Below are 17,464 nucleotides of genomic sequence, written 5' to 3' on the forward strand. Positions count from 1 at the left end.
GATTTTGGTGGATGAATGAATGCAATGCATGCAATTTTGCTTGCTTTTCAGTTTCATAAAGCTGTTGGATCTCGTTTGAAATAGTTATTCTGCACAGCAGCTTGAAAGTTGGATCACACTTTGCTAACTGTAGCACATTTTTTAACCCCTTATCTTCTAGCACTATCATTGGTCTACAGTCCAGAGCAATCAATTTAGCGAGTGAATTTGTAAATTTATCAGATGTTGCATTACTAATTTTGGTCCGGAGCTAGACATGCTAGCGTGGGGCTAGACATGCTAGCGTGGGGCTAGCATGGACAATGACAGACAGTTCCACGCTGTTTATGAGGCAAACTGTGATTACATTTAACACGTTATTTTATCATAATTAGTCCCACCCCGAGTATAAATCAGACTGTTCTCATGCCTCTCTGGTTTCATGTATTTGTAATCTGGCAATCTTTACATGAAGCTTTGTATCATTAGAAACATGGTAGTAGTGTTGAATGGTCATGAATCCAGCCCTCATTTTGCCCTGAGACGAGAAAAATATGTTTTTCTTTGCCTGGAAGTTTTCTTCATGTGATGCAATATGACGCTTTTTGCATCACATGAAGAAAACTTTCAAGCAAAGAAAAACACATTTTTCTCAGCTCAGGGCAAAATGAGGGCTGGATTCACGACCATTCAACACTACTACCATGTTTCTAATGATACAAAGCTTCATGTAAATGGGTGAAGTATCCCTTTAAAGAGGACATATTACTCTGTTTCTGTGCCTCTTTAAATGCAATGAAGCCATTATCTAAATACAGTGGGAGTAAGATGTAAATAACTATGCTGTCTGGTGAACGGACATCTTTTTCACCTTGACCAAACGTTCATACGTACAAAACATATCACAGACAATACATTAGCAGAGATCCATCGGTTCAACATCTGCATCGGCTGATGTCAACATCGTTGAACTGATTTGTATTCACTGTCAAACATGAGAGAAAATGTTGCATTGTGGGAGTCGTCTTACATCAAAAGACGTCATGGAACATCGGTATGAGATTCAGCCCTGATTTCCCTAATAGGTGCACCTCTGCTGCACACATCAAGGTTTAAAGAACCTGACAGTGATGCCTTCAATATAAACATCATCCTGAGCTAAAAAAAAAAAAAAAGGCAGAAGCTTCCAAGTGAATCATTTCATGCACCATTAGGTTCATGATCTTTAACAGTCACTTAATGGCTCTTTATGGTGATTCCAAACACATCCTGTCACCCGTTTGCTCTTTTTCAAGGTCTATTTTTTTTCTCTTGATTTCTTATAAAACCAGCATCAATTATAGATATATCACTTCTATTTTTGCATAACATCCTGTGGTGAGCTCTGGGCTTGACTCGAGAAAAATGCCCAAAAAAATATTTAAATATGTAAATGTTTCTGAAAATATATTAAAAACTGTTCACTTTAACTGCATAAATGAATATCATGAATGCCTGGCATAAAAAAAAGCATAATTTTCTTTCCGCCTTGTTCACACTTGGTGAATCACTCCTCAAGCATAGCACACTTCTTTTCGGTTGGATCATTACTTTTTTCATGTTATTAGATTTTTTTTTTAATTTAAAGAATGAAGCCCAGTGTGATGAGGTTTGCACAATAATGTCATTACTTTCAATAGATTCAAAATTCAGAAGCAACTAAAAGAGAAGCTTACATTTTAAACCGCGTTACTTCTTAGAGAATTTACTCGGGCTTAAAACAAGTTGCCTTTTTTGTTAATTACTTGAATCTGTTGTCTTGAATTGCACCATAAGAATACTTGATGTATTTACAGCAGATAACACTTATCAATGCTCAACGTATGTTTTGCACATGCGTGCAGTCAGTATTGAACAATCCCTTCATGTTTTAGGTGTGGATAGCATTAAACAGAACAGCTTCATATTTCAATCCATTAAAGAGGACTGGTGTATGAGGCTTCACTTCCTAAGTTTATACCTGTGTTTAGACTTGTAGAGAATTTTCTGCTCAAACTGATTGCCATAAAGTTGCTGCATGTTCAGACATGTTGATTGAATTGACACCATCAGTCACGTCGTCAGTGATTGAGGGGAATTCCCTACAGCGAACAAGCACACAGGGCCACATTAAAAAAAAAGACGAATTAAAGACGCAGTGAAAGAATCCAAAATCAAATGCTGGATGAAGATTTACTATGGGTTTGGAATGAAAGTATAAAAAATGAAAATATAAGACAAAAAGAAAAAAATAATCAGTGTGGACATGCTTAGTCACTCTGAGGGCTTTACTTGAGTTATCTGTCAGAAGATGAAATGATTTGCAGGGTGCATGTCAACATGTACAAACAACATGTTGCAACAGGCAATCCCATGATGACAGACGAATAGATGTAAATGCTGCTTACACGTGTTTGTGTGCGTGCGTGCGTGCGTGGCTCAGCTGCAGGCATGTGAATAACCCTGGTGTGTGAGTACAGTGTTCAGGGAAAAGAAACGTGTAGTTTCCAGGTGTGTTAGCTGCTGGTCAGACATTGTTGCTCTGAGTCAAACACTTTTTAGATACATGTCAGGTATTATTTATATAAATTATTGTATTGACAAAAAAAAGAAAAGAAAAAAAAGTAGATATGATGACTGCTACACAACACAGTTATGTCTACATGCACGTCAATGGGATTACTGCTCTTGTTTGTATGTTAGCTTGCCTTTGTGTCCAGTATGGGAAGAAGAAGACGTCTGTGTTCAGAGCAGCTTAACTACAACTCCTGTTTCTTCGGTGCCTTTGAGATTTCATCTGACAACCTGCCAGCTGTGACACTTCTTATTTAAGCCTTTAGCTGCCTCATACTGTATGTGCGAGCCAATAGTGTGCTGATAAATTTCTCTACGAGTGAATCTGTGTCAGTATGAAAAAAGGATGTGCGTGAACTTGTGATTAGGGCTGCAGATTGTTCTGGCGATTAATCACAGAATAGGAAAACAAATATTCCATGGTCAGCCATTTTCATTAAAACCACAGCAATAGTAACAAACACAAGAGCGTACAAAACAGTTCGCTTTAATGAACAATTAACTTACTTTCCCTTTTTGTAAAACAGGTTTTCTTGACTTCCCTTTTTTTTAATTGAATTGAATTGTGGGACTTATAGAGGACTATATTATCTTGTCTTATCACTAGGCCTATATAGAAATCATACTTTAAGTTCATTAGAATGACTACTGTAAATGATTTACTATGTCAAAGAGATGCCCGACATATGCTCATCATCATCACTGCAATCAAATCAAAACAGCACAAGCTAGGAACAAATTTGAATTCACTTAAACCAAACAAAAAACATTTCTATGTTTAGAATGAAATTGACATTTAATATTTACATTAGTTAGGAAAGTTAAATGAAAGATGAGTTTTTTTGTGTAGGCTGCACAAGTCAGAGCCGGGCAATCCAAGTCTAAAAAGTCTGGATTCGGCCTGCTTCTTGAGCTAAAGGTAGGTACATGCTGAGCTGGTTGTACCAGAGTCGGGGGCCAGGCCGGGCTCTCAGAAACAGTCGGTGTGGCGAGAACAGCAGCTTCAGAACTTTCAGGGGCATGTAGATTTGTTGACGAGCAGTAGAGGAGTGAAATCTCTCTGATTGGCTCTTAGTCAGCGACTCGGGGCACAAGAAGAGAAACGAAAGTGGCGAAGGAAAACCAATACCAAGTGAAGAGGGCACGTTTAGAAGTCCCTTTTCACGTAAGGCTAGTACTGTCTACTTTTTCTCAAGTAAAGGCAATTACCGTAAATTCCGTACTATTGAGCGCACCTGGATATAAGCCGCACCGGCTAAAAATAAGTAAATAAATGTATTTGTACATATATAAGCCGCACTTGATTATAAGCCGCAGGTGTCCACGCTATAACAGGAGCTATTTACACAGACGTAGGCTACCGGTAACATCCGCAAATACTGTAGCGTCCGTACGGACGTTAAAGGACGACGAGAGCGTTCAAATAATAACTTTTACTTAACCCGATCACTGTCGGCCGTGACCACGCCGTTTACAGCGGAGAACAACACACGTAACTTGCCGTAACAATCCAACTCTCTCCCCCAGCGTTCTCTCATACAGCCACTCAACACGTTCTCGCTGGTGCATTCACTGACTCTCCACATAATCGGAATTATGAAAACATTATCAACTACTGACTTTACAACATGAACCGTTACAATACGAAGCCTAGCCGACGGTGTCTGTAACACGGCTGATGAAAAAGATGACCGTAATATATTTCACAAGAAAAAGTCCATCCATTCACTGCCTCAGAATGACTTCATTACTCACTTCCTCAGTCTCTGTTGTCGCTGTCAGTGTCATCTTAACGTGCAGCAGCTCTGTTAGCTTCTTTGACAGCCAGGTCGATCGCCTTTAACTTGAAAGCTGCATCATATGTATTTCTCCGTGTGTTTTCCATGATGAGGGTGCGTGCATGAAGCGCAAAATGACTGATATTAAGATCCGACGTGACGAAGTCAAATGTTTTTGCGGCAGAAGCTCATTGTCCCCCATAAAAAATCCATGCATTAGCCGCACCGGAGTAGAAGCCGCAGTGCTCGAAGTGTGAGAAAAAAGTAGCGGCTTATAGTCCGGAATTTACGGTACAAAAGCATTCATCTGAGAAGTGACAAATGGGTGTAAAAACCCGGCTATTTGTAAATTCTCGAGTTATTGCCTATCGCGCATGTGCAGAATGCACAAACTTATTGGCACTAGGCTGCTATCAGAATTGGTGTGAACAAAGCCGCATGGACAGCGATGGGCAAAACACGACACAGCAGTCGGTTTTTAAAAGCAGCTTGTACTTTGTTGGACTCCACTTTAAAAAAAGTCAAAGTAGACCTCCTCTCAAGGATTACAATCTTTTTCTTCATCGACAGTGGCCGACACTGCTTTTGTTGGGACAGTCTGATCTTAAACTATAGCTGTACAAACGCTTCCTATTGAGACTGACAAACGTTAACATAGTTCTGACAGTTCCAGCCTACTCCGACCCAGCAGCACGGCACTCTCTCGCTCTCTAGTTAAGAGTCAATGTAGCTCGCCCACCAACGAGCTCTCTCTCTCTCTCTCTCTCTCTCTCTCTCTCTCCATTACAAATATTAACCGGTAATATTCCAGAGCTTTCCACAAGTGCAGGCTGTCAGCCAAACAGTAGACTACTCGATCAATTGAAAGCCAGCTACATTATAATTGTTATTATAATAACTATTATTTCTGATAAGAAAATTAAATAGTTTTTGAAAAAAAAATAAAAAATTGTTTTGTACTTGCTCACTTTATCACAATAATAAAAAAAAAATATATATATTATAAATATCTGTGTAGATGACAGACTAAAGGAATGAACTAAAAGCCACAGAATAGGGGCTTATATGGAGACTTTTTTTTTATCCAGGTTTGGGTTAGGTTAGACTCAGGGCACAGATGAGGACAGAGAAACGCGTGTAGACATTCCTGCTCTGCTGGCGTAAAACGAGAGCACATAAATAGGCCTATGTAAAGCCCATACCTCAAGTATTTCTCGCCTTCGGAAGGAATGCTTCACAGTACTTAAACAAACTGTCTCTACATAGTGACATAAGAGTCAAAACCCTCGACCCACAAACACAAAAATCCTTTAATCTGAACTTCTTTCACTCTACGTTTGCTTTCGTTTACGCTCTACTGACACGTCTTCATGCTGTTTGCTTACAGAACAATTAGCTGTGATTTAAAGGACAAAGGTCAGAGTGTTCAAGAACCGCCCTGAAAAATAGACAGACACGTTACGAGTCGATGAGTTTAAACCGATTGTGTGCGACTAGCATTTAAATATTTGTTGGTCTTTCCTTCTTCAAAAAAAAAAAACACTTTTCATTTTATCTACAACTGATAATTAGCTTTATATTTTAAAAGAAGAAGTGAAAAAGATGCACAAGACATTAAAATAGCTCGAAAAGAATTGTACCATTTTTTTTTATAGAAACACAAACAAAAATATTAACATTCACATTCATTCATAAGTCTCGGGACAATGTGTGTGTATTCTGTTGGTGCATAGATCCACATTCTTATCATTACTGTTTCTCGTACTCACAGTGAGCTTGGTCGGATCTGCCGGGTGTCCTGTGTGTCTCCATCGTTGCTGGTCAGGCTGTGTCTTGGCGTCCGACCTTGGCTGCTGCCGCTGTTGCTGCTGTTGCTGCTGCTGTTACAGTTTGTGGAGGTGGAAAGGGGCTGCTGCAGCTCGGAGAGGCTGGCGCTGACAACACTGTTTCTTTTTTCACCTTAAAGAGTAAACAAATCATTTCAGACACTCTCACTCTCACACACTCTCATGCCACATAATGGATATCTAATTTTCTGCCCTTCTCATAGTAAAAGCCTGTTCTGAAACAGGTCACTGAAAGCCCGGTAGTTACAGTGACTTTTATCTCTTAGCCAAGGAAAATATAATTCAAAGCAGGTTTACGTAAAAGGAAAAAGGTATAAAGAAATCAATGCCTGCATTTTGTCAAAACGAGGTGCTTCAAATCACCTTTCTGAGAATGTGTGGGTGTGTGGAAGAGGGTGAGAGGCCTCTCGCTGCAGGACGGGGGTTTGCTCTCTGTACTTCTCCTCCTTGACAAGTTGAGCTGCATATTCGTCGGACCACTCGCAGAATTTGGCACGTCCTTAAATATCTGCAACGAAAAACAAACTGCTGGGTCGAATACAACCGATAACTCAGTTAACGAAACCAAAATTGAACCTCTTTCCCCTTGAATGATGTCTACCTATACTGCCAGACTTTTTGCTCCTCTTCCCTCAGGCAGACAGTATCGCTCTATTAAAAGCACGTCGTCCGGGCATGCAAATAGCTTCTTGCTTGCGGTTTGAGCAAACTTGTATTCACAGGTATGTTTGTCACATGTATGTCATGTGGCCTTACTGTCTTTGTTTTTCTTCTTCTCCTTCATTTATATTTATATTGCTTGTTTCTTAAACTTACTCTCCAGTGTATGTTACTGTCTACCTCTTGCACTTGTTTTCCAATGTGGCTTTTATGTTGCAAATGGCAATACACTGAACTGAACTGAACCAAGCATGTTGTTATGGCTGTCCTTGAGTGTGTGAGCACAGGATTTATTCAACATGCTGCAAAAGAAAAAGAACATAAATTGCTCACTTAATGCCTGGTCAAAATCGTGTTCTTCTTCTCTTACTGTTGGAAAGACGTACTGTATGCTCGGATAGATGAGCTACTGCTGGATACGTATGAGTGCATAGATATCTGAATCCTTGCTGTTTAATTGCCACCTCCTGTATCAGCTCAGCCTCTGTTAAACATGGCAACAAAGTAGGTTGTTTGTGTGTCTAACACATTCTTTAACTGTGAGTGGTTACATATGCAGAAAGAGAGAACATCATTCCTTTGATTTAAGATCTGTAGCATTGGAAATGACAGTACTGAATTCATCCGTTTCACTCCTGAAAGCACAATAATAAAAGATGCAGAAAATCCCACGCTGTGATAAAAATAAATACAGCCACAGCAGGTTTTTTGTCCCTTGCCAACATTATCTATGACTTTTCACTTATAGTGAATATGAGTGACTATACACTTACAGTTTCTTCCACAACTAATGCTAGAATGCACTTCTTCTGTCATCTTAGACTTTTTTTCCCATGAAAGTGAACACAGCTGTGTGATTCATGTTTTTTTTCCCTCTTCACCATGTACTACTTGTTTTTTTTTTTTGAATACTTGATGTTCTTTTCACAACTTGTGCTTCTATGCTCATCATAGTTATTATCATCCAAGCGTCCCTCGGGAAACAGATTTCAATGCTGCTGAATGGCATTTTTCACATCATTTTTTTCTTTACATAACTGGAATAAATGGTCATTAGCAGGATGGAACCTATAAATGTTCAGTATAGTACATGAGCGTGTCACCGAGCATGAGAAAATCATTTCAATATTAGTTACACATGAATGAAATCCTTTCATTAAACGAGACGAGGTACGAGCTAACAGCACTTCAGCTGACACAGTGACTGTGATTAGATGTCTTTAAGCATTCTAATCTGCTCACAACTAATAGCCACTTCTGTGTTTGTCTTTGCAAGGAATCCTGGAGGATAGAGATGGTGACAACACTGTGTGACACACATCTATCTAGCATGTGTGTCAACATGCTGCATGCAGCATGCATGCACACAAGTGTAGTAGCTGAGAGCAGATTTGTGGGTTGCTATGGTGATCTCTGAAAGCAGGTTTGTCTGCTAATAAGCGTGTTGATTCTGAGTATATATAGAACATATACACTATTTTGTGTATGTGTGTGTGTCTTGCTTTTTCAGAGAATAATTCTCATTTGTGGCTGTAAGTGACACTGAATGGAGGTGTCCATACCATAAAACCCTGACTTTTGACACCTGGCAAGGCAGCATCAAGTTGGGGCACCGGGAGCCAAGCAGTTAGTTTGCATGCTACATGTTCATAGACCCAAGTCATCCAGTCTCTCTCTCTCTCTCTCTCTCTCTCTCTCTCTCTCTCTCTCTCTCTCTCTCTCTCAATCTACTAAAACAATAAAAGGTGTTGATGATTTGACTTACACCTGAACATTCACATACAAAAAAGGTTCTCATGGTTCAAATCAACATGTCTTGCCGCTTAAAAGCACATTTGTTCAGCTACTAGTCAAAGCTATTGGTTTGATGGCAGCCGCAAGATCTAACAATACTAGCTAGCTAAAAGGTGAAAACGTATTTAACGTTGGTATTTCAATGTTTCTGATGTATAATTAACTCTTCACACTTCCCACCTTCTCATGGTGCTCTATAAGTATCTCCACAACAATGTTCTGAAACTTGATGTCCATGATGGCTGCGACTGTTTCCTCCTGTGGGCGGAGCAGAGTTGGCCCGAAGACTACACCAAGGTTAGCGATGGTCATCAGGTTCTGCTGGTGGTGATTGGCCACACTGTTGAGAGAGAGAGAGAGGGGGAGACGCAAGAGAAGAGAGGGAGTGACGTTATTGAATTTTCAAAGTGGCTTAACATATTTTCCTATTGGCCCTCAATGAATTATGAAAAGAAAGTTGCTTGTATTAATGAACCACATAGAGACAAATCTACTAGACGTTCCCCTGTGCACTAAGGGTTCATAATGCTTTTAAGAAGAAAGATTTTATATGATGTAATTAATTCATCCAATGTCCTCTACTTTTGAGCAGTCAACTAAAATGTGTTTGGTCAATCAACTGAAATCTCCTCACAAGAGCTCGAAAAAACTATGATACTATGAAATGTGCTGATATTTCCAGCGTTGTCTCTAAACGAGCTACGAAAGCAAACAAAACCATTGAATGTTAAGAGGAAACAGTGGGAGGGGGATGATATGCAGCAAACAGCTGAAGTTAGATTTGAACCCAAAGCTGCTGCAATGAGGACAATAGCTTCTGTTCATGGGTCATGTGAGATAACCACTGCGCTGTCCCTCTACGCTGTTTGCTGTTGTAAGATTCCAACTTTCCAGACTGAAGTCGGAAGAATGACTTTCCAACTCAGAAACTGGGACCATCTGAGGAACACTTGAATGCAGCACAGAACAGCACTTGCTGGAACACTGCAAAGATATTTACAGCTTTGATAGAAACTACACTGGCTACAGTTTTATTTCTTTTCAATGGTCATCCAATTTGTATCAACAAAAAGTGGCTTAGGAACAAGTCTCCTCTCTGTCCAGGTGCTTTGCAGTGCATTTCAATAGCACCACACCAAAATAAACACACTCGGCGATATTGTATTTTAAGAGGGCACAAGTGCCAACGAACTTCATCTGATCTGAATTGAAGTCACACACAGGTGTTAGCTGTGATCCAGACATTTAACATGTAAGTCAGGTGTAATCCAATAAAGCCAGGTTAAGACGTACATGTCCTCAGAATACCTGCATTCTCACCTGACTGCACGCTGTGTAAACCTGGCTCATGTCCCATTTATCCAACTTTATGTCATGACGCTGCCGTTCAACAAAAGCCTTTGAAAGCCACATGGCTTAGTTGTGGTTTTAGAGGGTATACACATTGCAGGTTGCCAGTATTAGCTTAATAATTACAGGTAAGCCAACCCTTGTTTTTTTTTGCCTATGAGCCGCAGCAGCCTTGTGGTTATGAAACCAGACAACCTGTTTGATTCCAAGTTTTTCTATGCAGTAAACGTTTGCCTATTTACACTATGAGAACAAATACAACTTATAGGTAAACGAGTTAACATGCTTGGCTAATGCCAGGTGATGGACTTAAGTAGAAAATAGACCATTACAGGAGTCTTTCAACACATTGGTTGAACTTAATCATGTGGAGTGCTCATCGTCTAATCTGCTGAAATAACCTTGAGCAGAGCACTCATTTCCAATCAGCTCAATGAGAGAGTAACATCCCATTACTTCCCAGTAAGTACTGATTTGGTGAATTACAGGTAATAAAAAAAAAATCCAAAAAAATCGAGACAACTGGGCTAACACTGGAATATATTTTTCTTGGGATTTTCTAACCTTCATTAACGTTTACCATTGCTTCAATGGCAAAGCCTTTACTTACTGAATGTATTTAAGTCTTTAAAAACAAACACGTAAAGACTATTTTACTACTTCAAACCACATTGAAATCAGTTTCCCCATAAATATGAAGACTGATTTTGTCCTACTAACAATCAAAACAACTCTCAAATGCTTCAACAGGTTTCTTATACATTTGCATGGGTCCACAGAAAGACCTTTACTTGATGATTAACCCCTCTTTCCCTTTGAAGGATAAGCCCGGGAAATAGATTTGTCCCGGTGACTATTGGATGGGTTTCTATTTTCGGTGCACACAGCCTTAATGTAAGTGGTCAAGAGATTACATGAATCTGTAATCCTCCTCGAGGATGAACAACAACAACAATCAAGCTGAGGAGAATTACAGCAACAGGACCGAGTTCACATTTAAATACTGCAGTGTTTTTAAGAGGGCCCACTTTCTGATATGTCATGACAATGAATGAATGCAGGTGTCCTTCAGGTCTCCACCTACTTGGACAGATGTTTCATCAGAAGCTCCAACATCTGTCTGTTCTTCTCAGGCAGCCGGTGCACCAGAGCGTGAATCTCTGTCACTCTGGCCTCTTGGTTGTCCAACTCTAAACAGAGAAAGATTAAAAATAAAAATAAAAAAGAGAGGGTGTGAATGAATAAAGACTTCAGCTTAGCAGTGGACAGGTGAATTACAGTGCATAATACCAGACTGTGGAGACAGTTTATTCTTATTGTTTAAAGGATGACTCAGACTGTATTCATAATGTCTCCCTCCCTGCACAGTGCACAGATATAAAGACAGTCACTCTTCAGCTGAAGAAATAAATAAAAAACACAAAACAAATGAAAAAGACATTTTTGAGGACTTCAAGTGAAATGAAAGTACCGTCTTATTCATTCCATATATTCTGCTGGTATCTGGGCAGTTTTTACAACTATTACAGACTGTCTTTATTCTTCTGGCCCCAGTGCCTTACTTGTAAAGCCTACATGTTCCAAACTGCACAACAACATAGCATCAGCCAAACTTTGCTGCATATTACTCATTTATTCTTTATCGATCAGATATTGCTGAAACCAACAGGTACCCTGAACAGAGTCAAATCAGTCTTTCTTACATCCACAAGACTCCTTTATTGAGATGGCATTTTCAATAAGTCATTAAATAATTTACCATCACATTACAAAGACGTGCAAATACCAGAAAAGGAAGGCACAGTGAAGGAGTCGGAGACAAATGAGGAAAGTTTAAGTCGTTCAGTGTTGAGCTCTGCAGGTAAGTGGTGTATCAGGTAAACAGGCAGGCAGAGCTAGTGCTGATGAATGACAATAATAAGTCATGGTAGCCGGTCGATGGAGAGATGACAGCAGACTCACACTAGATCAACCCTCTGGCCCCAACTGTCAGTGGCAGTCAATACATCCCCAACTAGCAGAGCATCAACACACATAGACATAAACACACACACACACACACACACACACACACACACACACACACACACACACACACACACACACACACACACACACACACACACACACACACACACACACACACACACACACACACACACACACACACACACACACACACACACACACACTTTCCTACCAACCAACAGAGCTGACACTGGAGTAGAAAGGCACATAAAAACACTCCGACCTAGGAGTGACTAGACTAGAAGTGCAACTGTTGTTAAAGTTATAGTTGCTGAGCAAAGAGTGGAAAGTGATCACTGTAGGTCACATACAACAGATCACTTCCATCTTTCACCATCTCATTTTGATATTAGTTTACACTCACATACCAGCAAATACAAAGCAGAGGGTAGCTACCCGTCACTTTATGGCTCTGCTTTATGCAGATGACACTTTGTCCATACCATCTAAACCAGTTTGAGTTTTATTCATATCCTTTTCTTAATTGTCTTTGAGTAAAACACAAACTTCTTCACAGTTATTGGATGTGAAGAAGGAGCAAACGGGCCATCGCTGGTAGGACTGGTTTAGATTATCATGCAGGAAAAATGTATTTTTCTTTAAACCATGTCAACATAACAGAGAAATAGACAATGTGCTGATAAAATGGAGTCATGGTTAGAGTGTCATCAGCCTTGTGGGTCTGTTCTACTTTCTAACAAAGTGAAGAGTGTGTAAGCTTCTGTCCTTATTTCACGTCTCTCCTTATGAACAAAGTAATGAAGCAAACACTTCAGTGATGAACCATCTGTGTAAATAACCTTACACAACACGTTTACCTTACAGTACATTGAACTCAAAGAGAAGCAATGGAAGGAATGCAGGCCCATAAGAAAATATCAGATGCTCTCAGAGATTGAAAAATTGAACAGATAAAGTCAGAAGTGAGAGGAGTACAATAAACTAAAATGAATGCTATAAAGGAACCAAAGCCTAAGAACTGGATACAGAGGTATTATTACTACATGTGTTTCCAAGCCTACAGGCTAAGGCAGGAATCTGAACTGTAACTTGTGATCCACCCTCTCTCTTTCTTGTCTTTCTCTCTGAGTCTCTATTTCATGATCTTAATCATTTAGTGCATGCTGCAAAACATTGTTTTGTGGTTTAGGAGCCATATGAGAAGGATCATTTCAGCAAGAATACACTGAAGTGATTGTAGTGACTGCTGGGATTAGGGTAATCCATCTTCAAGACAGCGGAGTGGTTTTTTGAAAGTAAAATTCTTCCCCCTGACCCAACACAACACGCCACGCCCGTCAGGTGCTGGTGAAAAAAAATATATAATAAATGGACATTTTTTCCGCAATTTGATCCAAGAAACTTTAAAACGCTCTCTGTTAAAAACTTGAAACTTTAAACCCAGAGCAGGACAGGACGGCGGAGAGTAAGGCAAGATGAAACTAGAGGAGGAGGAAGAGGAAGACGAGGTGGAGTTGGGGAGAAGGCATGAAAAGAGAGGAGGAGGAAGGGAGGAGCTGAAAGAAAGAGTTTGATTGAGGACACTGTCCTCAAAGCACCCCACTGTGTCTGCAGAATACTGCTTTGGAAAACAGTGGAAAAGTCTGCTCACACATGCAAACATGCATTCTTGCACATATGCATCCACACACTTAATAGCACATAAATGCAGACGGTCTGATGAATGGCTGAGGGAGAAGCTTTTTAATAGAAGGAAAGCAAAACGGCAAGAAATAAACAATCTGTAAATAATAAGTGGGCAAGCATTTTTTCTTTTATCATTCGACCAAATCCGTGAATGCTTTTTAACAGAGGTTGGTTTTAAAACAGCTAAACTGGCATCCACAACCAAATGCTCACTCCTCCTTTTCTACTAATATATCCTTCAACACTCTTTCCTCTCCAGTTGGCCTCATGTTTGAGCAATTTCCTGGTGACGTTGCCAAAGACGCATTCATTTCCTTGAGTTCCTTCCCCCTGTCAGCTTAGCTTTCTAAAGTCTGAGCTACTAGCGAACAAAGACAACAACTCAGCGAGAGATCCTGTAGGACAGCAGAAGAGACTAGGCTGGGCTACAATACACATGTGGCTGCTGCTAGAACAGGGCCTGTTTATTACAAGCTGCTGTAAAGAAGACAGACGAAGACGGTAAATGGTTAAGAACGATGCAAGGACTAGACTTAAAAGGTTCTGACGTAGCTCAACTAGATCAAACCTAGATTATGTTGAGAAAAGCCACCATGCAAAGTCTTTTTTTTCTGCACGTTTAAGAAACACACCAACACCAACCAAGTGGTACTTCTGTGTAATTCGAATTCCAATCCCATGGCTTCTAATCTCCCATGCGTGAAAACTCAACTTGCAGCAGGTCAGTGACATGCAGTGTACCACTCACAACACAGAGCGGCACAGTCAGAGGCTGAGTTACAGTACATGAGCGTAATGTGGTAGAGGTTGGCACAGTGGGCGCACTCGTTTCTCCACCGGTGAGCTTCCTGTTTGTAAAAGCAAGTCATGACATATTTAAATGGGATGAATCATTAATGTTTTCATTTTTTTTTGCAAATAAAGTTGAGGTCAGAATGCTTAGAAAACTCTTCTCAAACTGGTGGGTATAAAGAGAGGTAAAAGAAGAGGCAAAGAAAACCTGATTCTAGTACAACAACAATTTGTAAAAAAACAAAAAAACAAAAAAAAAACTCGTAAATCTATTACTTAAAGACGCATATTGATATTGATATGCAATCTGTGCACATAATCTACAAAGTGCGGCCCTTTATTCAGAGCAGAAGGAGTTATTTTTAATCCAATGGGGTCTCAGAATAGCTCGTAGCAGTATCTATATATGGGAGGCCTCAGTGGGAATTGAACAACCTTGAACGGCAGCAGATTCTGTTTTATGTTCTGCAGGCTGCTCTCACATCTTTAGAGGCCAATGAAACACGTAAAAAGAGAAACACTTACTTGCAGCTTTGATGAAGCTCCTCTGGTACTGGTACGTCATGAGAGGAGCAGGCAGCACTCTGGAAACACACGAGACAATAGACAACAGGTTTGAGAATGGAGGAAACACCTTTGCGGGTCGGCTGCCCTGCTAAACACCAGTACATGTGGACAGTTCTGGATATTCACACCTCTAGCTCTGTTCTCCTTCTCGTCTCTTTGCCGTCACGCCAGCTTGCACAGTCATACATCAGATTATAAGAGCTGCCTGTGGTGTGGAGTGGCTCCTGCTGCTTCTCAATGAAGCCTGACCTGATATGTTCATGCTGTTCATGTGGTGTATGTGCTGATAACTGCCCACTTCTACGCTAATGAGCGTACGTTTGTGTAAGCGCATGTGCACCTATGCGAGCGAGCGTTGCGTATAGCGCAGAATTATTCGGGAACAACAGCACACTGAGCACAGCTGGAACACCACTTTCCCCTTGATGTGTTTTCATGCTTTTCTGCTTTCACTTAACCCCCTAATCCTGATCCCTCCATTTTAACTAAATGTGTAGATGCTCTCAAGGAAGCTGTTTAACGACAACTGCAAAAGAAACACACTTTGGAACTTTGTGGAAAATAAAGTAGAGCACACAGCTTTCTTTTTCTTCAGGCCCTAAATAGCTTCTCTATAAAAGATGCAAATAGGTATCGCACATGCTTAGCACTGAGAGGAAAAAGAGCAAACGATTGCTGCATTTTCAAAATAAAAGGATTAATTTACAGTCCACATAACTCTTTAACAGCCGCTTTTTCTATTTCTACATGTATACCTTATATGCACTATAATGTAAGCCTTTCCACACAAACCTGAGATAGTGCTTTATAGCACTCGTAATAGTCTTGATCTCCCACTCTGTGTTTTCCAGTTCCACATCTGCACATGTCTTGGGATCTGATGGGTAAAAGCATAAAAGATGAAATAATAAAAACAGAAGAGGAACTGTATTCTTATTTTCTCAGACATGACTTCACATGCGGGATTCTTCACTCACCCATAGCAAGGCCCAGTAGCTTTTGTACTCTTGAGCTGACGCCAACGATTCGGTACAAGCCCTGCTCGTTGATACCTGGTTAAAAAAAATGAAATGAAAGAGGAGAGACCCGTTTTTACTCGTCTAATGATGATTTTTAGACTTCAAAACAATCCTAACAAACAATAGGAGAGTAACCAGAGGTGGCGTTTTGGTTACTCTGTCTGCCCTTTTAGTTTTTCTAATTTAATGCCAGCCTTTAGACTTCTTTTTTGTCATCACTCAGTTCTTCTTGTTTTTGGGCTGTTCTCCTTAAATGCACATGTAAAAAATATGTTTGATAAGGATTTGTTAAAAGTTTTATTTTAGATATTTAAGTATCTAATGTAGTGAATGATAACAATCCAGGGTGGTAACAGCAGTTAAAAAAAAAAATTGGAAGCCAAGCAATGGAAACCAAAGCGTGTAGCGTAATGGATGCTCTTGATGCAGCACACAAAAGGAGCATGTTTTAATAGCACAATATGGATCTTCACTGTAAAATTTTAGAAGCACCTCTTTGAAGAAGATGGATAAGAGGACAAAACAATTGGAAGATGGAAGGTCTGATTCCAGCTCAGACACGTCCGTATTTTTAACACACAAAAAAAAAACCCATCAACAGTTTCTCTCCTCTCATTGTTGAGATGTATCTGATTAAATTTCCACCATATACGCATCTTACATGTAATGTATTTGTCCTTTCGTTCTCCAGGGAGTCTCCTGAATTCATTTTCTTATAATAAAAAAAGAAGAAAGTGCATGCTATATTTAACCACATTCGGTTGGTTTCAGTCGTACATCCTGTTGCTAGTAGCAACCACTACTGGCATCGCTGTATTGCATCTTATCAGACATCTTTACATCCGTCACTCTTGTCTGATCTATGTGTAAGAAAAAAAACCGAAGAGCATCTTTTATCTACACCGCATTCACTCTTCTGGGAGCTTTTTTTAAAATTTTCTTTACTAATATTCATTTTATTTTTGCTTACTGCTAATAAAGCTAGTTGCTACTCCAGAAGTCTGCTAATGGGTTCCTAATGCAACACTCAAACAAGCGTCACAAAGAGGTGGAAATGTATTGTATGCAGTTATGGTGGCAGAAAGAAGCACGAAATAAACAGAACAAAACTAATTAACTATGGATCTAAGTTGTCTTGTTACCTCGGGTCTCCACTGCATAGATGAATTTTTTCATGACGTTGAACCCGATCACATCGAGCTGGGCCACTGATGGAGAGGAAGTCAGACAGAGTCAGTATGAAGTATGACACTATAGTTCGATAATTTGACCGATACATCTGGCCAAAACAAAATCGTAAAAGATTCTGTTTTTTTAAATTTTATTTTAATAAAGCAATATAATTAAAAACATCACAAACACTTTTTATACAGAAAGTGAAATGTCAATTAATTAATTGTGTAAAACAAAG

The 17,464-nt window shown here is 39.8% G+C and overlaps 1 protein-coding gene across 1 annotated transcript in view; it reads right to left on the bottom strand.

Moving 5' to 3' along the window:
- LOC306831258 (rho GTPase-activating protein 26-like) overlaps window positions 1-17,464 on the bottom strand; it is a 78,498-nt gene that overhangs the window by 12,336 nt on the left and 48,698 nt on the right. Inside the window, exons 13-20 of the mRNA XM_079355227.1 lie at window positions 17,196-17,261; window positions 16,012-16,086; window positions 15,827-15,911; window positions 14,993-15,051; window positions 11,085-11,190; window positions 8,831-8,990; window positions 6,560-6,704; window positions 6,119-6,308 (exon numbers count right to left, since the gene is read on the bottom strand). Of these exons, the coding sequence (XP_079211353.1) occupies window positions 6,119-6,308; window positions 6,560-6,704; window positions 8,831-8,990; window positions 11,085-11,190; window positions 14,993-15,051; window positions 15,827-15,911; window positions 16,012-16,086; window positions 17,196-17,261 (886 nt within the window). The remainder of the gene's footprint in view (window positions 1-6,118; window positions 6,309-6,559; window positions 6,705-8,830; window positions 8,991-11,084; window positions 11,191-14,992; window positions 15,052-15,826; window positions 15,912-16,011; window positions 16,087-17,195; window positions 17,262-17,464) is intronic.

Source organism: Symphodus melops (assembly GCF_947650265.1).
Source record: "Symphodus melops genome assembly, chromosome: 11".
Taxonomy (NCBI): domain Eukaryota; kingdom Metazoa; phylum Chordata; class Actinopteri; order Labriformes; family Labridae; genus Symphodus; species Symphodus melops.